This window comes from Columba livia, chromosome Z (assembly GCF_036013475.1).
Source record: "Columba livia isolate bColLiv1 breed racing homer chromosome Z, bColLiv1.pat.W.v2, whole genome shotgun sequence".
In the NCBI taxonomy this organism is placed as follows: domain Eukaryota; kingdom Metazoa; phylum Chordata; class Aves; order Columbiformes; family Columbidae; genus Columba; species Columba livia.
Window position 1 is genome coordinate 78,420,768 of NC_088642.1, and position 24,258 is coordinate 78,445,025.

General features: G+C 37.9%; 1 protein-coding gene across 7 annotated transcripts in view; it reads left to right on the top strand.

Moving 5' to 3' along the window:
• Window positions 1–24,258, top strand: part of VCAN (versican) — a 115,127-nt gene that overhangs the window by 59,055 nt on the left and 31,814 nt on the right. For 4 of the 7 annotated variants that reach the window (XM_065046468.1, XM_021280313.2, XM_065046469.1 and 1 more), the window contains exon 8: window positions 18,271–23,784. The exons of the other annotated variants lie outside the window; for them this stretch is intronic. In XM_065046468.1, coding sequence (XP_064902540.1) covers window positions 18,271–23,784 — 5,514 coding nt within the window. The remainder of the gene's footprint in view (window positions 1–18,270; window positions 23,785–24,258) is intronic. 7 annotated transcript variants of the gene reach the window in all.

Below are 24,258 nucleotides of genomic sequence, written 5' to 3' on the forward strand. Positions count from 1 at the left end.
ATGTATTGAAGGAACACAGTAAAAATTCATTTTGTATCTTATATACCTTAACTATATGCAATGCTTTCGAATGGTTTTATAAGAAACTTTTCTTATTGGTTCTTGGACATAACATCTGTGTCTTTGAAGGTCTTATCCAGCAGAATTCATAATTTATGGAAGTTTTTTGTTTGGTTTTGTCAGGTTTGTGTTTGGTAGAATGTCAATCAAAAATCAAAAGGCAGAAGTAGTTTCCTTGACGTGTGCCATATCATTATTGTTCTTTTCATACAGTGAATTTTGTATATTTCTTCATTTTAAGCTTATTATCCCACTTTATCAGATGTAAAACTGCACAAGTCATATCAACAATAGCTTAACCTTCTATTTCAGAAAATGATAGTTCTGTTATTTTAACATTTAAACACTACTTTTCTTTCTGTGGTATGCTATCGTTGTTTTGTCTGAAGCTTTAGATGTTGCCAGTGTATTGGAAGTCTCAATTAAATGAGACAAGTCCGGTAAGTCAGAACGGAAGGGTGGTTTTTGAAGACTAGAGTTAAGCCACAAATTAGATACTTTCGTACCTGTGGAAATTTGGTTAATTCGAATTCGATTTAATCCTTAATAGCTGGACTGTGTAGTGATGAACCAGTTTTCCTTGTTAGATTGTTGAGTTTTACTACAGTCTGTTGCATACAGGAGAGTGGGTTGTGCTGGGCGGCTCTGTGTTCCAGATGGACAGAAAGAAGTAGGATAATTTGGGAGGGTGTGGGAACTTGGGGTTTTCTCCAGATAATGCACAAGGTATATGATTCAGGATTTCTCTGAATATACATCAAGGAGAGTCTTATTTTTACTCCTTTTTTTTTTTCAGAATAGTGTGGGTACTGCACTTTGTTAAATTAGGAATTATTTCAAACTGGATTATCTAGAGGACAGTGCCCTTCAGAGCTACTTTTGCTTTCACTTGGGTGATCAGGTCCTTAGGACAGACCTTCTGTATCTTCACAAACTTTCTAAAGCTGTGCATGCATTTTCCAGGTTTATATGTGCATGTGTCTGGAGGTGTTTGTAAGCAGAGTTAAATCTATACATCCTTAAAATTCTACATTTAAGAATTATTTAGTCTGTCAGCATTAAAAAACCTTATTTTTCTTGAAATATGAAATTCCGTACATGGCAGTATGTGTATTGTCTCTAAACATAAAGGGATTTATCATGTATCTAGTGCAAGGTCAAAAAGGAGTTGTCTTTTTTTTCTGTTTTGAGAATCTGACAGTGGAAATTTCCCCATTTAGCTGTCCACAGAGACAAGTCACCCTATACCTCCTTACTTCAAGTTAAGTTAGAACTGCCAAAGATTTGTTTTGCATAAGGATTCAGATTAGTGTTTTCTTTCTCCAGAAATGAAAGACTGCATCTGAAAAATCCTGCTAAGCCTGGTTTTTCTTCATTGTTCCTCAGTCCATAAAATTTTATTTGTGCTGAAGAAAATGTACATAGGAGGTGCTGAAGAGGAATGAATATGGCAAATATTGCTAACATATGCCTTTCACTAGGACGTAGCTCAGCTTCTTATTCTATTACTCTTTGTTAGAAAATTGATCCGCAGTCGTACAGGAACTACATAAACTGTACCTTTGGCTTTTTGTTCTCAGTAAATGGGAATAATAAATACAGTTTTCATCACTACATTTCTCTGACAAAAAAAAAGCTTTTTCCTACTTTGCTTTGACCTGTGTTCAAGGTAATACTGCTTGGTATTCTTAAATAAAATAATCAGGTTTAGAAGCAAAGATCATCATGATTTTCAAGTCAAGACTTCAAAAATGCCTCCTAACAAATGACAACTTGCTTACTGAAGCCCTTCAAATGACAGCTGCTTCAAATAGGAATAATAGAGGTTTGCTGTGTAAACAGTATTATGTATAAATGAATATAACACTTTCCTTTTCTGTGTATACACCAGTGTTGGAAATATTTATGAGATTTTTTATTTTTTTAATCTTTCTTCACCTCCTTAGTATTCAGCTTTTGCCAGAAGCAACACTTTAATAGTGAAGCAAAGCCCAGCGGAAATATGGTGCCATGTTTTGTTTCCTATCAGCTGTATCACTTAATTACAGTAAAAACTTGCTGTTATACTAACACAGCTGAATATTACTCTCTGCAGCTCTATTTACCATCTGTAGCATAGGCATAATAATATTTAAATGCTCCACGGAGGTGCTATTAGGCTTTGTTAGTTATGAGCAATACTTTATACTCCATGTGGAAGAGAAGGGTCATGCCAAATGAATGGAGTTTTGGGAGACACTGACGTTTTTAGCAGTTCCCAGCTAGTGTGTCCCTTGCAGCACAAGGGTTCCTTTGCCATCGGTGGGTGTCCGACCTCTTGATGAAGTGTGGTGAGACCTTCACTGTCACTGCTCTGGGTCCGCTGAGCTTGCCCGTGGTCATGTCCTGGTAGAGAGAGAAACGGGAAGCATTTCTTGCGCCTTTCTTCTCAGTCTCAAACCCTTGCTAAGCTGGCACCAGCTTTGCTGAGATGCTTTGAAGCCTTTGGCTGGAATGTGCTGTCGATGTATGGAATGTGTTATGGATGTACGGAATGTGGGGGATATTATTCTTCATTATTATTGTAGACTCAAGCTGCACTTAAAAGACGTTGGATGTTGACTGGGTTAAATTCAGTTAAATATAGTGTCAAGGATCTTAGGCTGTCTTAGATACACACACCCCCTTAACATGAAGTACTACAATTTATAACTGAAAGTTGGTATTAAATATTCTCAGTTTTTTAATACAGCAAGTCCTTAAATTTATTAGACTAGAAGAACTTCCTCCTAGAGGACTTATTTTTTTATGCTGTCCAAAAGGTAGATAATTATACTCTTAGCTTTTAAAATGCATGCTTGCAATCAATTAAAGCATTCATAAAGGAAGTTTCAGTTACTTTCAGATAAAAAAAAAATACCAATGGACACAGAAGTAATTTGAGGGCTGGGTGGAAGGTCAAGCCCATTAGCTTAAATTCTGGAAAATGCACTCTAGAGCTGATAAGAAAGAGCACTGCTGAATGGATTAAGCTGCTTATTTGTATAAGAATAGAGCAATTTTCATTGAGAAAATGTATTGTACAAACGATCCATGTACTTCCATGTGAACAAATGTGAGGCAGGTGCACAAATTAATGAGGGATATAAGGCATGTTTTTCCTGACAGCCTATGGCACACAGGCCGATCTAGGGCAGGTGTTCCAATTAATGAGGGAAATATATTTGTGCATGGGGAACCATGCCTTTTTGTGCTACAAAAAGGACCACGCACATGTTTCACAATGGAGGGAGCTTGGGACTTCATTCACTTGCGTGGAACAACAGACCGATTCCCTTGGGATCATGACCATATTGTGGAAGTGAGGAAGCAGAACAGTCCTACACTGTGATGTGTCATCACGTTAGCAGCTTTCCATTGCCTCAGATAGGACAGGGGAGTTTGTCTCACTGCGAAGATGCAAAACTTGGCACTTCATGCCTCTTGTGGTCTTATGGCTCCTATACATTGTAGTGATGAGGGCTGATGCTGTTGCTGGAAGGTAATGGATTAGCTGCTGAAAAAAAATAAAAGAAAACACCCAAACCTGAAGGAACTTTTCAGCTCATAAAGCTTTTATGAGATGAAAAATGCTTGTGGGGGTGTTGTTTAACAGTGGTTGGAGAAATGCTGGAAACATAACTCCTGTCTGTATCAGGAGTAATTTGCACACCTGCATTTTTTGGAGGAGTTTAAAAGTCTTTAAATAGTGAAGATGTTTCAAAGTGTTTGTTGGACCCTGGGACTCACACCAGCTCTGTCTGGTTTCTTGTCCCCTCCAGCTTTGAACAGAATGAAATTGCAGGAACTTGTGCTTTGTAGAGGTGCAATTTTATAGAAAGAGGTTAAAAACCTTTGTGTTTCAACATGTAATTCTCTGACATGCATATTTCTGCCTTAGCAGTGTAAGAGGGCATGTGGGATTTGAATGAAATGCAGAATGGTAATGAGTCATAGTCATAAACCTCAACAAAGAAGCCAGAAAAAGAGTCTTTTCAGGTCCGTTTTAGGCCTTGTCTTTAATTTAATCCTGTTGTCTTCACAGCTCCTTCTGGAGGGCTGTCACAGATGATCATGGCTCTCTAAGTCTGATTCTAATATCTAGCCTGAATTGCTTCTTGGCCAGTTTATACCCATGTTTATTCTTGCCAGCATTGTCTTTAGCTTGAATAGGTCTTTCTTCTTCCTGACATTTATCCCTTGATAATTTTATTTCTCTGTTCAGTCACAGAGAATAACCATGTCCCCTTTCAACCTTCGTTTTGCAAACTTCTGAGAGGAATGTGTGCTTGGGAGAGTGGAAATGTGCTGGGAGCATGCTGGGAGGAAAGATGCTGGCTCTGTTCTGGAGGCTGTGGGTGTCGGGATGGTGCTGTGACCAGACGATGGTGTGGAGGGACAGGAGCAGCGTGACTCACAGCACCATTTCCAGACAGCACCTCACTTGAAACAGAGCCAGCTTAAAAGCATGCAGCATGTAGACTTTTATCTGTCTGCACCTGTACCCACATTGTTCTCTTTTAAGTTACTTTATTTATGCCCACTGGCAAATATGTATCTGGACACTGTTTTTTGTAGTACACACATGTGCTACGTGCAGTTTTTGGTGTTCCTTTGAAAAATTATCTCTATTAGTTATTGTGTTAGAAAGACTTCTGCTGAAGGTGAGATGACCCTTTTTTGTGCTGAAATCACCATTTGTTTTTCCTCAAGGGGAAAGTATATGGTGCTGAAACCTGGTGTTTATTCACAGAACCTATTTCAAATCAAAGTTTATCATAAAGGATAGAAGCTGTCTTGTAGTCATTGCATTCTGCTGCTGTATGTAGTGACTGATTGCCAAGAAAGGCTAGACCAGATGATCCTTGCAGTCTCTTCCAACCTGATATTCTATGATACTACAATAAAGTGGATGTGAATGAATAGGACTTCCCTGCCTGTGCAAGCTGTTCAGCTTTTTTAACAAATGCTTAATTCTTGACATCACTGGGATGCATCTAAGAGAAGAAAAGTTCCAAATTTACCTAAACATTGTGGTAAACAAAGTACCATTTAATTTCCAAGTACATTTCGACTTGTATGCATTTGGATGTGGTGTTCTGTGGCCACAATTTACTGGTATTGTGCAACTAGACTGATGTGAATTAATTTCTGGTGGGATGTTGAAGCAATAGTAAAAGTGGCATCATGTGGGCTGAACCAACTTCCCATCTTATTAACTGCAAAATCTCTTATTTATTTAATGGAGGGCTGGGCTTGTCTGCTTGTTCCAGCTGACATTAAAACTATGACAGCTGCAGCTCCTCATCAGCACTGGGGAAAAACCACATTTCCTGCTGCCTTGAGCGCGCTGCAGTCAATGGACATGGTCTTATTTCACTGTTTGAATTAGTAATCTGGTCCTTCCTGGTAGTGTTTTGCTTTGAGCCCTGGGCTTGTGTGTTCAGCTAACAAAGAAAACCACCCAATGGTTTTGAGACACATTTCCAGATGAAACAGGTTTCTCAAAGTCCAATAGCTACTCAAGTCATTTTCATGCCCTGAATGACAGAACGCTCTGTGTTATTCATAAAACCTGGCATAGAGACAGCCAAGTTCTCGTTTTGTCTGGAGTCACTGAAGTGTTAAATGCTAAGCAACATGGCTAGATTCTGATATCATCTTCCCCCGTGTAATTACACCACAGTAATTCCAATGAGGTGATCGAGAGTAGAATTGTTATGCTGGTGTAGGGATGGCAGGTATCAGAATGTCTTTATAACATATACAGCTTCTGGTTCATTCTATAGTTTGGTGATTTTTTCTACAGAACAAATTTGTGTTGCATATTTAATCTAAATTGATAGACCTGTTGCTTAATTAAACCAGTTGTAATTTCTCTGTATTAGAATACTCATGTTGTACTGATGCTGTGAAGGGCTTTTTAAAATATGTTGAACACCATCACGTACAAATCACAGTTAAAATGCAACAGCAATGATGCCCTTTACGAAAGCAAGCCCTAATAAGCAAGCAATTGTAATAAAATCAAGCTTTTGGTACACTGCTCTGTTTTCCAAAACAAAGGGAAATAAAAAAGCCAACCCCATATCCAACAGAGCTGAAACTTGAAACTTAAAAAGTTTCACAAGAAGTTAAGACTGAATTAATAAATAGTCTTTAGGCCACCATTACTGGTCTTCCTGAAGACTTATTATAGAACAATAATTTCTTTTTTTTTTTTTTTTTTCCACATTCCTTTATAGACTTCCATAGATACGAGGAACAGTGCCCTCACATTAAATACTGTTCAGAGGATGCCTACACATTCCCTGCTGTTTTTGCGTTGTTTCCAAGGAAACATCTCAGTTCTAGCCATAAGGATCACACATTTCTAGCTTTCTTGTAGCTCTTTGTTTATTCATGACAGAAATGAAGGAATTTTATTCATAGGTACAATGTAGTTTTTCATGCTTCTGTCGTGAAGGAGAGGAATCCTTCTAGAAGCTTTGTTTACATGTGGAGAAAGTCTTAAGAAATCTTGTTATAGGAAAGATGAGCTGTCTTTTACATGGAAACAATATGACTTCACTTTTTTTAAGAAAGTGGTTTTCTCTACCACAGTTTTGTGAATGTATCCAGATTGTAACAAATCTTAGTACTTATGTTGAGGATATAATCTTTTTTGCCTCTTTCAGAAACTATTATCTGTACCATTTTTCTTTACATGAAATGAATCATTGATACCCGGAAACTCTGAATGAATACAGGACATGATTCTAGAAATATAAATGAACATATTTTTATAAGTGGCTCAAAGGCTAAAGGTCTTAATAGAAATTAATTCCCTTAGGATGGGTCACTTGATAATTAGTCTGATAATAGCACTTTAAAAATATTTGTTGGCTGTTCTTTCTTTTTGAGCATGTAGTTTTCAGTGTTTTTTGGGTTTTGTTTGTTCATTTTTAGTTGTTCTCTGCACGATTTAGATTTAGTGATTGACTTAATCCTTGCTAATCCAGCTAGTCTTTTCCTTTCTTCCTCTTCTTGGAAGTGTTTAGCTGATAAATAAGATCAATAATACACATAATACCCTCTGGTGTCTTTCAAGATACTTGTGAATTATTTCCTGGCACAAGTCAGGATGTGTTCAGAGAGTCTGCTGCATATTTTGTGTTGCCTTTGGGAACATAGAGCTGAAGTTGCCTATTTTTTTCTTTAGAGTAATTATCTTTTCTTTCTTTTTTATTTTTTTTTTCCTAAGGCTCAGTGAATTGTCTTAGGACTTCTCTGACAGCCTCAAATTACTATATTTGCTTAAACAAGGAGAACTTAGTGTAAAAAATGGTCTAGACATTTCTGTTCATTAATGATTAGAACTGAAATCCATTAGGAAGGGAAATGCAATTGGAATTGTGTACCTGAGCAGGAACAATCTTGTCTCCCAGCAGTCCATGCCTGCTTTGATACTACCTTTTATTACCTTTGGTATTAACTTCATTACCTTTTTATTACCCTCCATTAGCTTAAAGAGTGCATAAGAAACATTAATTTTAAACTTTTTTAATCATAGTCTTAGATTTTTCATATAAGACCTCATCAAGTGAGAATTCCATATTTTCAGTGGGAGGTTTTTGGCATCAGGAAAATAATCTCCATGTGTCTGATGTAATATTTTTTTGCCAAAGTAACGGTAAAGAATATGCCTTTATGTACACAGAGTAGTATCATGATTTTTATAAGATTTTATTGTGGGATTTTGTCTAAATTGTGTTTTCTTTTCTTGGAAATGGTGAATGAAATGATTCTTAGGTTAGTCACATATACACAGATCAGGCTTGTAGTGAGTTTCCAGGGTCATGCTTAGTTAAATATTAATTATAACAAGCAAAATTTTTGAGTCATTTGGAAGTGCTTTGTACACTTAGTCCAACTGACAGGCAAGGATCAAGACCACAGGATATATCTTCTGGTGATAATGGTATTGTAATGGCAAGTGGACCTGGAAAATCTTTTCCGTGGTCACCATGTCTTTTGCCTTAGTGCAGTTACTCCTTTCCCTGCTTGAAGAAATCCGAGTTAGTATAAGTTCCCACATAATTTCTTGGACGAATAATCTGAACAAGAACTAAATTTGCTTGATTTCATGCCATAAGGGAGAAAGGCACCAATGCCAAACTCATCACCATCTGGAAGTTACTAAATTGCAATAGGTAACAAAGACACTGGTGTTTGTTTTTACTGTTCGTGGGTGTTGGATGTAGGAATCCAGCATTGCCAAGGGAGAAACACCACTGAGCATTGGAAAGCACATCACAGATGGCAGTTTAGCACAGTAATGAGTTACCAGGATTACCAGATGACCTAAGAGGGTGTAAACTAGTTGTATACTCTACTCCACGTGAAGTAGGAATACTATAAAAATCAATGGAATGGAAGTATTTAAACCTCTTCAAAATGTTACTCAAATGTTTATTTCTTCTCACTTTAACCCAATTATTTGGCTTCTTCGCCTATATGCTTTCTTTCAGTTTATTCTGCCCACATTCAGAGCCTGTCAGGTGTGAACTAATTCTGAGTCAGTAGCCATATAACCATGTTAGCATAGGATGGAGTTTGTGCTAATAGGTTTATAGTCAAAAGGCTGACCCCCTCTGACATTTTTTAGTGCTGTACCAAGCTTAACACAGCTATGCATCTTCTTTTAGTTATAGTGGGTTGAAAATATTGTTCTCGAGTATTGTTGGACAAAAATATGTTTTTCAAAAAACAAATGTTTCTAAAAACAAATTATTATTTTTTTAAAGTAAAAGTTCTCCATTTAAAAGAAAAATGAAGTAATTTCTCCATTTTATATATGTGTGTGATTACATGGTTAAAAAGAAGCTCAGCTCTTTGTGCGCTATGTTTTATTTTCCCAGCTCCAGCCAAAGAAATGGTTAAGTATTTACAGGTGCACAGCTTGCTCTCAGATAAGTCTTCTCCAGTTATAAGCTTATTCAAAAGCATTTGCTGCATCGGGCTTCCCTTTCTCTCTGCTCTTCTTTCTATTTCACATGCTGTTCATATGTCTCTGAAGAGCTGAGAAAAGTGTCAGGATCAAAGGCACCCTAAAAGTTGATTCAGGTAGAAATTATATATCAAAATACTGTTTAGTAAGTTAATTTTTGAAAGGCTTTCAAGTACATGGCACTGCACTCCTATTCCTAAAACTGTCTCTGAAAGAGTCATATTTCTGTCATTCTGTCTGCAGCAGTGGGGTTTTTACAGCCTCATGTTAGATTAACTGAGGAACTGGATGTACCCAGAGCAATCAAGTTTATTAATCTCTATTATTATTAATCTCTATAGCTAAATTTCAATTTCTTTCACTTTCGTTTTTTTTTTTTTTCCTACAAGTCAAGAGATGATGCAAGAAGATTCCACTAAAATTACAATCACAGAATCCACTTTGTGTCTTCTGAATAATATTTTCAAAGCGCACGACTCAGATCTGTGGGCAAAAATCTGTGTACCACGTGTGTCCATATTTATGTGCGTAATCACTCTAATGATATATTCAAAAACATATATATTTGGATTTAAGATACTATCAAGATACCATAATGACTTGACTTACCGCTGCCACTGTAGTAAATCAAGTTATTTTTCACAAGTAGATGAGTCTAGGACAAGGGTGATTTGCCCCACAACAGTCTATTTCAGCAAAACTTTTCTTTCATATTTGAATGAAGAAAACTGAAGCTTAAAAAATGTTTTGCCATGGAAGACTGATTTTATGTTGTCACCTGATTAATAGCTCTAAATATCTCCCCAAAAGGAGCAGGGACTGCAGCCAAATAGCGTAGCTAATCAGCTGTGGGCTTGTGCAGACACAAAATTGAAAGTGTGCTTATCAGGTACTTGAAAGATGCTTGAAAAATCATAGGTGATAAAATGTCAGAAAACTATCATGATAAGTGGAAGTACAGATGCATAAACTTCTCCAGATATCTGTAAAAAGAGCATTGTGGAGTAAATCAGGTAGGGTAATCATTGTCATAGCTTTAGTTATTTGAAGAAAGTTATTCAGAATGAAGCCATTTTGCATAGGGAGGATACTCCTGAAAATGTATTTCCTTTCCCTTTCCCTTTCCCTTTCCTTTTCCCTTTCCTTTTCCCTTTCCTTTTCCCTTTCCTTTTCCCTTTTCCCTTTTCCCTTTTCCCTTTTCCCTTTTCCCTTTTCCCTTTTCCCTTTTCCCTTTTCCCTTTTCCCTTTTCCCTTTCCCTTTTCTTTCCCCTTTCCCTTTTCCCTTTTCCCTTCTCCCTTCTCCCTTCTCCCTTCTCCCTTTCCTTTTCCCTTTCCCATTTCCATTTCATTTCCACTTTCCACTTTCTCCTTTCCCCTTTCCCCTTTCCCCTTTCCCCTTTCCCCTTTCCCCTTTCCCCTTTCCCCTTTCCCCTTTCCCCTTTCCCCTTTCCACTTTCCCCTTTCCCCTTTCCACTTTCCCCTTCCCTGCCATATTGTTAATAAAGTATTGGAGTAGAAAGGAAGTGGAAATAGTTGTCCTAAGAATATTGTATAACAAATACTCAGTCGTTATCCAGGGAACCGTATCCTGCACTTGCTGGGGCTTAAATTTGACACTGCAAGGCTGCCATTTTTAACAACTTGACATTTTACTTATTCTGTCTTTTCTTAACAATTTTACCACTGCGTCACGGTGGGGGAACACAGGAAGCAATGAGGCTGAAGGAAACACTAGAGATTGCCAGGAGGCTTCATGATATGCTCTTATAATAAATTAGTTCCTTTATTTCTGACATGGTTTTTGCATCTTCATGTCTATTACTTTACAATTTGGCAGGGGTGTTTCAGCACAGCCACGCAGGCCAGAGCCCTGTGCAAAACAGATGTCTGTGTAAGCGACATCCACTTTCCACAGGTGTTTTCTGGTCTCAGCCAACAAGCTTGGGGAAATGGTATAGCTGTAAAAAGGCTGCACTTTAGGAACATGCCAGCAATTGATACTCAGGTTTTCAACAGGGTTGTATCTTGCATGGGAACAGAGAAACCCAAATACGGTAAAGCAGACTGGATAAGTGAATTTGAGCAGGCAACACTGACCACCCACCTTGAATTACTTTCAACTCCTACCCAGCCAGCTGTGTAAAAATTAGTTTTTTCAAATACTTTCTTCCAGAAATTTACTTGAGTAGTTGAGATTTTTATGCAAGGTCAATTTATATATATGATTTTTATATATGATTTTTTTTTTCCTGCTGATGAGACTTAAGAAACACAGACTTCTCTTTTGACTGTCAAAGGGAGAACAAAACATAAATTTTGATAAAATTTAGAAGGTAAAAAAAAAAAATAAACCTGTTGAGCCAAAGTTAACAAAAATTTTAGGAATATATATCCAGCTGGGGAACATTTCAAGTGAACTAAATAAAACCTTTTGTTTACTTAGACTGAACAGTAATCAAGAACTGGATTTTACTAGACCTCATCATACATACTAGTCTTGTTAATGTGAGGTAGCAGGATTAAAATAATAAAAAAAATTAATTATTTCTGGACCTTTCTTTATTGTCTTTTACTTAGGTGTGTATAATAGTAGCGATGTTTCTTTAACACCTTAGACCAGCTCCTTGGCAGTATTCCCACCTCTTCCTGATGTGGGAGATAGGTATGCCTGGAGCACTGTTGCACTTTGACCGCGCTTAGGTAGGTTAATGATATTACAAGATGGCACAAGTTAGAGGAATTGCATGTACTGAAGGCTGACACTTGGAATTTTCCTTCAGCAGGAAACATTTGGATTTCAAAATCTTATTTCTTTTGAAATGAGATGAAAAGAACAATTAAAAAAAATCCCTTTTCTGTGAAACTAAATGCCCCAAAAGATGTTATCAAAAGGTTTTATTTCTGTAAAATTCAATCTTTCTGTTCCAATTTGAACGTAATATTTTAAGGGGGTGGGGGGACCCCCTAAATACAAAGGTTTTGAAACAAAAGGGAAAAAAAAATAATTTTTTTGTTTGAGGGTCATCTTGTCAAATTGCTTCTTTACTTCTTGAGTATGTTTTTAAAACAACATATATACCTGAGACTGACATGTTCCTGGTCGAGTTTTGTTTCACCTGAAGAGTTTCAGCAAGCCATAGGCATAAAACTGCTTGAATCCACCCAGACCCAAAGGTGCTCCTTGGCAGAGCGGAGGTTCAGGGGAGTCAGTATGAGACAAAAAGCTGTTTAAGTCTTTCCTCCTGCTAGATCCTCTCCCAAGCCCAGATACAAGGCTTCAGTGGACTTTCAAAGGGTTTGAATCAAACAATTTGAACCCCTTACGCTTCATGGACTCTTAGATATAGTCTCCAGGTGAACTGTAGACACCTGTTGGCTGAATTTAAGTCTGCCGACTGTAGGCTTGCCCTTGGTGGGTCACCTTTGCAAGCCCATTCAGGAGTGTCCCACAAACGTGCAGAGATTTTGAGATAAAGCATTAAAGCCACTCCTTTAGGTTACTCAGAGAATCTTAATCAAAACCAGTCTGCATGTTTACTGAATTATTCTGTGGGTTGTCTGGTTTTCGCGGCAGCTTCAATCTGCAGCAAATTCCATGAATGTACTAAAATGAGGAAGATAATGATTCATGCGTCTGCATTTGCTGTTAGTGTGCTTTTCATAGTACATTTTTACAAACTGTTCCAGAAGCGACCTTCTCAGAATAACATTTTTTGAATGAGTAAGGGTCTGATCAATAGCTGTTGTGAAGCTTGAGACAGCTGACTTACCATTTAACAGCCTACATAAGCTGTTCTACGATGAACCATTGTGTTAACTGCTAGTCATTAGGTGTCGTGCTTGTCCCCTTGTCCTGGTCCCAGACACCTCTGTTATGAACCTCAAAGCATCCAATCTGTTGGAGATGACATTTAAGGCTGTTGCCAATGAGTGCAAGTTTATCATCATGTATATGATGGGAATCTTCTGCAGGAGGTAATGACCGTGGTACTGTGCAGACCACCTGTAGCAAAGACATAAAAATAAACCTATAGCACTTGTGGGATAGAAACAAGGTGACTTGCACACGGAAAACAGAATACTTAGCAAGTACGCACAGGGGGAAAAATCTAGATTTTCCCAATTTTTATCTTAAATTAAATTGTTTATTGTTTTTCTCTCTGTTTTTTATTGCAAGTTACTTCATTACCTTTTTCATGGTCAACAAATGTTACGTTCACAGAACTTTGATACAAAACAACAACTATCCAATATTTCAATCACATTTATGTTCTAAATTCACCCTTATATAGTTCTGTTTAAGCCAAACCCAAAATTTTATGGTTTTCAAATGCAGTAAGAAATTTGACTAACACAAAGTATTTTGTTTTTTCATGCTAACCTACCTTGTGGTTGTGGGTTCTTGATAGTCAATGTTAAGTAGTTCATGGTAATGTCACATTATGCGATGATATGCATGCTTTGGAAATGAGCAGTCCAAAATATTTTTGGTCTTCTTTTCAAATTCTTTTTGTTGTTGTTGTTGGGGTTTTTATTGTTTGTTTGGTTGGTTGGTTTTTCTCTTTCTTTTTCTTTTTAACTATTCTAATCAAAATAGAGGGTCTGATTCAAAGCCCACAGAACATTTTGTGATTCCTTCTGTGGATTTCATGGGTTTATTAGACCTCTAGTCCTTCTACCAAAGTTTGAACTATTGCTTCTCATAAACTGAGCATGTTGCTCTGAAGCAATAAACAGACAAATTGCAGGAATCTACAGGTAAAATCATGTTATCTGCAGGATGCCAGATTATATGTTAATAGTCTCATTTTGAATGAGACTTCACAAAACCATGCTGAATCCATAAGTTTTGTAAATTAATTTTTTTTGAAAGTTTGGGGAACATTAGAATTTGTTTCATATTTACTTCTCTATTGATTCTTCTTCAGCGACTGATCTGAAGGTTTTTGAGAGGAAAAAATGGTTTTTGTTGCCTGCTCCCTCAAAAAAGATCTTGGAAAAACCCATTAGGGTTATTTGTAGAATGTTAGAAGTCTTCTCAAGAAAAAATGTTGCTACTCATTATACCTTTCTTTGGATGTGCAGAAGGTAGCTTGTCCATAGAGGCAACTTTCACATCTGATCCAGTGAGGAATTAATGTAGGTTTAGAACCATTTTTTTAGAAGGGTGGCAGTGGAAATTAAAGCCACCTCAATCAGTCTCTCTGTGGTTACGTGTAGTAGCAGCCGCCAAGTCCTGCTGTGGCTAAAAACCACCCTGTAGCCAGGGGGATTTCTATTTCTTTAACATAGTTGACTGTTACTGAGATAGATGCCTATTCCATGCAGGTAATTTAAAAAACATCTAGGCATATTAAAGGGATTAAGAAACACTCTAGGCTGCATATACTCTCATCCATCTATCTATGCCATCTGTATTTCAGCGCATACCTCATCACTTTCTTTAATAAGAGGCTTTACTGATAAATCTACTTTAAGAATTGTTTGGATTGGCAGTCTTAACTGACAGCTCTTGGCTTTACTATTTTTCAGCTACTTGTTTTTACTTACTTGTTCTTGGAGTCACAGCAACAAAGCACTTCTTTGAACAAGTGCCCCTTTTGGCTTATTTGCCATTATAATGTGTGAACTATTGATAAACATATTTAGGAGCAAAACTATTTCTCTTTAAAGTCCTCATTCCATCTCTTATTAATGGTCTCTCTGTATATCTTTACCTGCAGCTGGAATGGACATGAAAATAAATAGGGGCAAAATGTGTCAGCTGCATCTACCAGATTAAAACTATTGCAAGTGTTTATGTGTCCATCCTAAGGGTCTAGCAGACCAATTCAACAGATAAGACTTTTTCCTCCTTTATTCATATTTTAACATAGCACTTAGGTTTTCATTTTAATGTCTTGCTTATTCTTAGAGAACAGAGTTATATGTTATATGAGCTATATTGTTATGGAGATTATTTGCCATCTCTGGGGTCTGAGAGAATTTTCCATAGCTGTTATTCCTGAGCATTGGCAACCTGCTTGCTAGCACTGAATAATTAAACCACTAGAAAGAAGAAATTCTAATTTAAAAAAGAAAAGGAAAAAAAAGATTCTTCACTCTTTTCTTAAAGGCTGGTTATTTCTTTTTATTTGAAAAACAAACCCAAACCACTCCATATTTAATGAAGGAGCCTCCTGGAAGTTTATTATTGGAATATCATACCTTTAGCTAAGGTTCTTTTATGTGGATCTTTGTGGCATGTGAGATCTTGAAAAAGCTAACAAAGTAAAAGTAGGTTCTGATAGAGATCTTTGCGTATGTAAGAATTTGTATATGTCTTCTAGGTGAATTTGGAACAGATGTTGTTCATTAAATTTATTACCTACCATAAATGATTTAGCATGAGCTAATAATTTGAGGGACTCCCAGGTGTGCACTGCTACAAAAATAATACACTGGTCAGAACTTGTTAGTCATGGTACTCTCCTACAAATCCTATCCAGTCCCATCCAGGTTTTATACATATTTTTTTAGTATATATGTCTGTGCAAAAACATGCTACATGCTTTGTGCACGCAATCGTAACAGCTGTGTATGGAATAATAATTAATCCTTATGGCACATTATTCTATATACCAGATTATTTATACACACTCCTTTTTAAGCTGCGCACATAGTACAAAACATCTTTCTTGCTGATACATGTCTGTATGTAGTTCTCTGGTTCTGTATGTTGGTGCAGCTATTTTTTAGTGATTTTACTGCAAATCAGAAACTCCCAAAGCTCCCTAGCTGCTTTGACTGTCAATTCCCCTTTCAGTTATCGCATTCCTATGTATTTTTGTGTTTGTAGTTTTGAAAAGAAGGTGTGCAGTTCTCTGTAGATTAGAGCTTCTGCTTTTATGAAAATATGACTCCCCTGTATGACTATGGCTACTCTTTGCTAAAACTTGTGGAGTCTGAAAGTGATGTTATTAGACACGCTTCTCCACGTCATATTGCAAATCTTGGAAAAATAACCGAATTCTTGCTTTTCTGCTTGAGCAAAATTTGAAAGCGAGACGTGGGAGGACTCAAATAAATGGCTGAAGAAGCTCTATTTTTCTGTGACATTGAGCAACTTCTTTAAATATTTGTAACCTACTGGAGGAAGGAGCAGGGAAAAAAATCTCTTTTTACAGGCATTGCATAAAACAACTCCCAACGAGCACACGTGATGGAGAGAGAAGGAGTTTCAATTCTGTAGTCGTTGAATAGACCTGTCATAGCACAAAGTAAACAGCTTCACTGGGGCAACATAGAATAGCCAGGTAGAAATGAGGTTAAAAACAATTTGTTTGTTGTTGTTGGCTTTGTTTTTTGCTTGTTTGTTTGTTTTTGTTGCTCGGGGAATGCTGAGCTTAGTGCTGTGCAAACTAAATATTTTGGTGAAAATACCTAATTGTGAAGGTTATTTATTCTCTGTAAGGCTGGTGTGGATCTTAATTTTTCCCAAGTTGTTTAATAGTTACATCAAAGCCTTGGATTCAGGTCATCATAATACGTGTTTTATTGTAAAACAGACATGAATTTGCCATTTACACTTTAGCTGGAGGTTTAGCAAAATGAAGTTTCAGTAATATTCTGCAAGTTTAGCTATAAAACCAGCATAAGACATTAGAATATTAATTCTCAATAGAGTTGCAATGACCTTTAGAAGACCCCCATTGCAGTCAATGTGCACACACAAAATACCCAAGCCAAAGAACCACAAGCCTTTCACAGTGCTCTGTGTCAGTTTAATGTGATTTAATACATTCTTTTCCAGAATGATCACCTAATTTCCGAGACCTCAATAATCATAGAGGTTAAATGATGTTCATATGTACGGGAATTATTTCAAACTAATGAAATACTTTACTTGTCAGGTTCTCATTTTTCTTATATCGTGTGAACAGTTTTAATAAGGAAATTTACTTGAAATTTGGGTTCTGTCATAGACTGGGTATGCCAGAATACCTACAAATATTCTTTGGGGAGCAATCACTGCTAACATTGCTGTAAGACAGGAGTCCTGTGTGTTGGTTCAGATCCTCTTCAGACAGATCTAGACAAAGCTCCACTGGCTGCACCAGTTTATACCAGCAAACTGTAATTTTGCTTTGGAGAAAACAGCTATAAGCATTAGATTCAGAAGAAAGATACATTCATGGAATAAAGTTTCACCACAGATTTTCCAGCTTGAAGTCTGTTGGCCAAGCCTGAATATTGGCTTTTTTTCTGGGTCTGTTGTATCCTCTTTTGTAAAAAGAGTATTATCTATTGTCTGGAACAGCAGGTTTGAAGTCATGTTTGTGCTGAGAGGACATGTTTAAGAAGTGTCTATGGAATCTGGGATTATAAATCTTGGAGGAATTCACAAGGCCTCTTCAGCTAAAGCCTTGTCTACTTAGAACTTCCTCCTCTGCTTGGCTACCTAGAAAAAAGCTTGAGAGGTTTGCGATCTGTGAGAACGTGTAAAAAATTGAAAGCGAGTGGTACTCAGAGTAGAATAGTTGGACCTTACGCATGTTACTGTCTGAATGGTGGTTGATTTTTGAATCTGCGGTATTTTTTCTTATTTGTTTCATAATGCCTTAGAGTGCCAAATAGCAACACCTTTATAAAATAAGACTTTATTTACTGATCATCCGAGTGTGAAGAATAGGGCAATTAATGTAGCTTTTATGGTGTTCCTAGTAATTTGAATTGCTCTATACTGAGAATAAATGGAGTTGCAGAGGCATATTCTTTATGTCCTATTTTGCTTTAGACTTTGCCCAAGTTTTGTCTAAGTTCAGTATTTGATAAAGGTTAGGTAGTGTCTTAAATCCATGGAAGCCATTGCTGCAGGTTGAGACCAGAGCCTTTTGGTCTAAAAATGATTTTCTTCTTGTCTGTTTCTTATCTCTGTTGAACAGTTCAAGATAAGTCAGCTCAGGTGTGGGTTTGGGACTAAATATGCATGGCAGTTGACAATATTACACAACGTAAGTGTTCAACATACACAAAGGCTTCAACCAGAAATGCAAACACTGTGGCAGCGTTTAACTTTGTGTCAATAGAAGAGTACCATGAATTTGCTACCTTTCTTTTAGATTTTGTTTTCTCCAATGGACTGCTTGTACTTCATATGTCTACTATAATGAGCAACCATCACTGTCACTTAGGGATTATGAAAAGCTCTCTTTTTTTTGCAGATCATCCGGTGAATGAATTTTTGGATCTGTTCAATCGCCACATGCTTCCTCACGCAATAGATGAACCCCACATTGATGCAGAATCAGCTCAGACTGAACCCTGTACTTCAGACTCTGTGCAGGATTCATCTGAATATATAATATTGGATCCTTTCTTTCCAAACTTTATAGAGTTTGAGGAAGAGGAAGACTGTGAAAATACTACTGATGTTACAACTCCTCCAGCTTTGCAGTTCATCAATGGAAAGCAACAAGTTACCAGTGCACCTAAAAGCACAAAAGCTGAGGAAGCGAGAAGTGACCAAATTGAAAGTGTTGCGCATTCCAAAAATGTAACCTTTTCTCAAATCAATGAAACAAACACATTTATTATACCTGAAACTGAAGCTTCTGGTACTATGCAACCAAGCAAAGCTGGAGAAGTAGTAGGGGCGTTTGAAGTTACACAACCGACAGCAGATGTTGCAATGTTAGAACCAGTTTATAGTGGTGAGTCAGAAGTTGCCACAACAGATAAATCAATAGCCATTACTTCTTCATATGAGAAGTCTCTGCAAAAAAATATAGAGACCGTAACATGGCATGGAACTGAGGAGAGCTCAACAAAAGATACTAAAAACTTCCTTTTGATTACTGGCGAGTCTTCTGGAGATGGCTCCACCGAATCTGGTTTATCCAGTTCTGTCTCCTCAGAAATTGTGACTATGTCAAGAAAGGAAGATGATGAAAAAAATTCTGGTATAACTTCTGCTCCTGATGCATTCACTGTGGAAAATTCTGCTGTAACTGCTTCTCTGGATGCAGTTTTAAATACTGCTGTGATAGGCATAGGTGTGAAAGACCTTATTCCAGAAGAGGCAACCCCTGCTCCAGGAGATCATTATAAATCAACAGTTAAACTTAATGCAAATTCCCCTGTTGAAAATCTTCTGCAAACAAGCAGTAATACAGCAAAGCCTGTGGTGAGTGCTGCTTCCTTTATAGTTCTAGAAGGCTCTGGAGATGTAGGAGAGGATATCACTGTAACTTCAGCCACGACAACAGAAACAGCAGTAACAGAAACACTTTCAGTGCAGGATATTTCTTTGGGCTCTGGCACAGTACTGCCAACAGAAGTTTCTGTAACCATTTCAGAAATCAGCTCTGCTTTGCCGAGAGGAATAAGCACTCATTATTCTGCTTTTGATCAAAATTCTGAAGTAACTCTTGCCACCAATTCTGTGTCTGGGTTTATTACGGAAGAAGTAGTTGCCAGCTCTCTTGTAACTGAAAAGAATACTGAAGATGAAAAAGAAATACAGACGACTGTTTATTCAAATCAGGAAGAATCAGCTACTACTGCAGAAGGCAATTTGAAGTTGAAAGAACATGAGAGTACTGCTAGTGAAGTCAGAACTGTAAGTCAAGAGCCCACACTGCTCAGAATAACAGTACCCATAGCAAGTACCATAAGTTCTGAAATCAGAAAGGTCACCACCGTTCCTCTCTTGAGAGAAAAGGAGCTTTTTATAAATGAAGGATCAGCAGATGAACCAGCACACATATTTTCAGGGAGTCCGACAAGAACAGTGGTAAGTACTGACTCCCCATTTATTGAGCCAGGTTCTGGAGACACAGATGTTATCATTGAGTCTGCTACTTTGACTTCAGTTCCATCAAGGTCTGTCACTGAAACACAAACAGAAAAGCGTGAAGGAAAAGTTTACAACATAGATGATGCTTTGCTGAAGAATGCAACAACAGAATATGAAAAACATGCAACAACAGATGAATCAGCAATATCAGGTTCGAGTACTGGGTCAGATGGCTTGACAAAGGAGTCTGGCATAACAAGTCAGATGACCCAGGAGTTGTTTAGTACAGGAAACCCTGAAGAACAAAACCAGGAAACAGAGCAAACTTACACAGCTCCTTCTGAAGTCAAATTTAGTCCTAGTTCTATAAAAGAGATAATATCTCATGTTGCACCAGGAGATAAACCTGAAGATTTAGAAAATGGTGAGGTCACATCATCTCCAGCATCAGTGGTTAGTAACAACCCTCATGACATGGTGACACACGGTACCGGCAGTATAAAAGCAGTAGCTGAATCTACAGAAAGCAAAAATGCAAAAGTTAGTCCTCCAACTGTCTCATTAGGCAAGATTCTCCTGATTGAGCATGGCTCTGGAGAAGAATTCAAAGGTGACAGCAGCACCACAAAATTCATGTCTAATGTACCTACGGAAGAAATACTTGGAACTCATTTCTCATTTACTGATCAGGGATCTGGAGAAGCAGACACAGTAATTGAATCATTTTTAAAAACGGCAGTTTCACCCACTGGGAGACTAGAAACACAAGAGCAGTACACCAAAGGAGTTGTCAGCACACCATCTATGGATCATGCCCTCACTACCAAACCTGATGATCTGGTCACAAGTACTGAACATGAAGTAACCACAATGGGAACTGTAACTGACAAAAGAACGAAAGAGAAAACTATGGATGAACTCACAGTGAGAGCTTTTACTGTGAAGATTCCTTCAGTGGAAGATACTCCTTCTGGAGAAGACGGGCCAAGGGAAATTTCACCTGAAGTTATAGAATCTTCTGAAGAGACAACAACAGACCGATTCTTTAAAAGTACGCAGGCTAACCATGAACAACTGGGATTTTTAAATGTTCCAACTCTCGGTCCGTATTCAGAAGAAAAGGAATTAGAAACTGAATCTGTTAAAAACATACTTTTGCCATTTAATGATGACAGAGTAACTGAGCCTGTAAATATTGAAAGGAAATACATAAGCTCTCCAGTTACAGATACAGAGCAAGAGGAGGACTTGTTACAAAATATCTTCCCAACAAAAGATATTCCCATGTCACTCCTGACACCTAAAGAAGAAAAGCTAACAAATAATGAGCTCATCGGTGATCCATTATTTTCAGGACAAGGATCGGGAGATGACCTTGTTGTTATTCCTTCTGTAGTACCATTGATTGTCGAAGAAATCGTGAGTCCTTCAAGTCCTCAGACTTCTCATCCTACAAATATGGGGCCCAAACTTTCAACTGACAAGACACAAGACTTTGAAAGGAGCAGTACTGAATCAAATGCTGAAGTTAATGAAGAAGTTACAAGTGCTGTAACTGAGCAGCTGTCAGAAACAGAAGACCAGTTCCCCAGCTCGGTAATTACCAGTTCCCCATCTTTAGCAGAAGAGAGTTCTAAGGGCTTCAGCTCTGAAGAGGTTAAAGAGATGACACCTTATTTTGTTGCAACAGAAGAACCTCACGATGAGGGAACTCACTATAGGAGAGAAGAAAATGAAACAGATAGGACAACAGCTACTTCTAAAGTTGTTTCTCCAGAGCAGACTTCATATTTGCTTGTTAAAGATGGCGTAACTCCTGTTTCTGCAATACTGAGTGTAACTCCTAATCTTGAAATAGAAGAATCACTTATAACATCAACAACAAAAATGCCAGGCAGAATATTACCTGAAAGCTCTGGAGAAGGATCTGGCTGGGTTGGTGTTTTGGATTCGTCTTCTCCTGAAATGTTTACTCATTTGTCAATACCCCTTGTGTCAAAGGCAGAGCTAAATGCTTCATCTGCTGTTCCTGGGGAGCTTTATTCTGAAGTTATGACAACAGAGGCACCGATAAGTGGATCACAGACTCTGATCACACGACAACCATCCCTTTTTACAGAAGAAAAAGAGATCGTGGCAAATCCGTCTGCTGTTCAGCCAAACACAGCTACATCTGAAGAACTAACAAGTGATACTGGATTATATGAGAAAATTATTCCCATGATTGATGATAAAAGGAGTGTTTTACTGAACGTTTCTGTTTATGGTGATATTACACTAATTGAAGAACGACTTCAAATCCCATCAGAAGAAACAACTATTATAGACATGGATCACTCAAAATCAATACCTGAAGATATAATAAGTGTGCAGACAATGCCAAGTTCTGTCATACAATCAACATATGGCAGTGATGACAGCATTGCAGCTGAAGGGGAGAAATATGATTCAACACCTAAATTTTCCATAACCAAAGAGAAGACACTTGAATCTGGTGAGACTCTTTCTTTGGCTACTTCCAGTCAGCCACGTAGTGAATCAGTAACAGCTGGGCACAGACCAAAAGCAGATGACAAGGATTTGGGTTCAGGGAATGCCTTGAAGTTCACATCTGAAACTCCCATCACTACCCAACTCTCTGAACTGGGCATTTTCCTTCCTACAGTACCATCACTGGCAAGCCCTCATGTGCCTCCTGAGTCTAAACATGATGTAACAAGCACAACAGAAAACACCTATGAGCTGAATACTTCATCAAACCACCAAGTAATAGCAGATCAAAGTGATACAAACTCTGTTTCTGGCTTCTCTGGAATGGGCCAAGAAGAACTGGATGATAAGCAGCCTGTGGTTCCTTCTCTGACACCAGTTTTAACTGAGACAGAAAAGTCTTTGACAACTGACATGCTTGATGTAAGTATTGTCACCACTCAGCATACATCTCAACAGACAACTGTATCATCTAGCAAGAATGAAGAAAGGCATCCTACAGTGTACACAAACATAAAATCAGCATCCACAGAGTATGAAGTAACAGATTCAGTGAGCCTTTATTCTGTACCTCAAACTCCTAAATCCTCAGTAACTGTTCAGCTAGTTAATGGAGTGTCTGAGTATCCTGAGGTAATCATTCCAAGCACATCATCGTCAAAGGATTCAGATCAGTCTGATCATTCATCAGAAGGAACCTTCAAAGAGGCTAGTTCTGATATTGCGGCAACATACAAACCACCCACTATAGACCTTCTTGGCACAACAGAGTCTTCTCTGCTGGAGTTTTCTCCCAAACCTGTTTCAGAAATCACAACTACTGAAAGTACTGCTCACTTTAATGGACTTGTGACAGACAGGACAGAGGAGACTGAGACCTCTGTAACTGATTCAGCTTTTGAGGAAGGAGCTACTGTTTCTGGAGATTCTCCATCAATACATGTCTTGCCTACTGCTTTTCTCAGTTTCAGAGAAAAAGCAAGCACAGATGTTCCAAAAGTTAGCACAATAGAAGTTGAAATGCCCTCAAGTAGAGTGAACAACCCCCACCAAGAAGATGACAGGAGCACTGAGGGAGAGATCCCGTGGCTTTTTTCCACACCTGTTTCAGATTTACCCAGTAGTATTGAAAGTGATGTATTTAAACCTGACCAGGAAGCAGTTACAGTGCTATCCTCATCTTCCCAACCTTTGGATATAAGCACGGAAACACCATCAGGTTTGTTTGGTCAAGAGGAGATCACGACAGTTCCTTCTAACATTGCAACAAACATCACTGCCCCTGGAAACAGGCTGTATCAAAACGAGCAGTCAACGATGAGCTCTGAGGAACCGTATACTATTGAACTTGTAACTTCATCTTTTTCCCTTCCGGAAGTCACTAATGGATCAGATTTCCTGATTGGCACCAGTGTGGGTTCAGTTGAAGGCACAGCAGTGCAAATTCCAGGTAACTTCCAAATGTGATCACTGTCGTATATATACATTTTTTTTTTTTTTTGTAGTTGTAAATGTGTGTTTTAGCTCTGATAAGAGGTATGGCAATCTGAGCACCTTGTGAAATAACAACAGAACTTGTGAGACTCAGGCTTTGAAATCAAGCACTATTGTAACCCCTACAAAGTGAAGGAGGATGCGGGTACCAAAACTCAAGCTCAGTGACTTTTCCTGAGTGTTTGCAACAAGGACCTCTGGATCATACTTGAGGTAACCAGACAGTTCTAAACGACAGGAAGGTAACACTGACTGCAATAGAGAATTCAGCTGTAATTATTTAATTTTCCAATTTCTAACAGACAATTTTGTCTGACAGATTTTGTGTGTTGTCATGATGATAATAGTTACACAATTGGTTTATAGGTAGAGTTGTTTGAAAGCATCTTGCATTTGACTTAGAAAGCACATGTAGTGCACATTTCAGGAT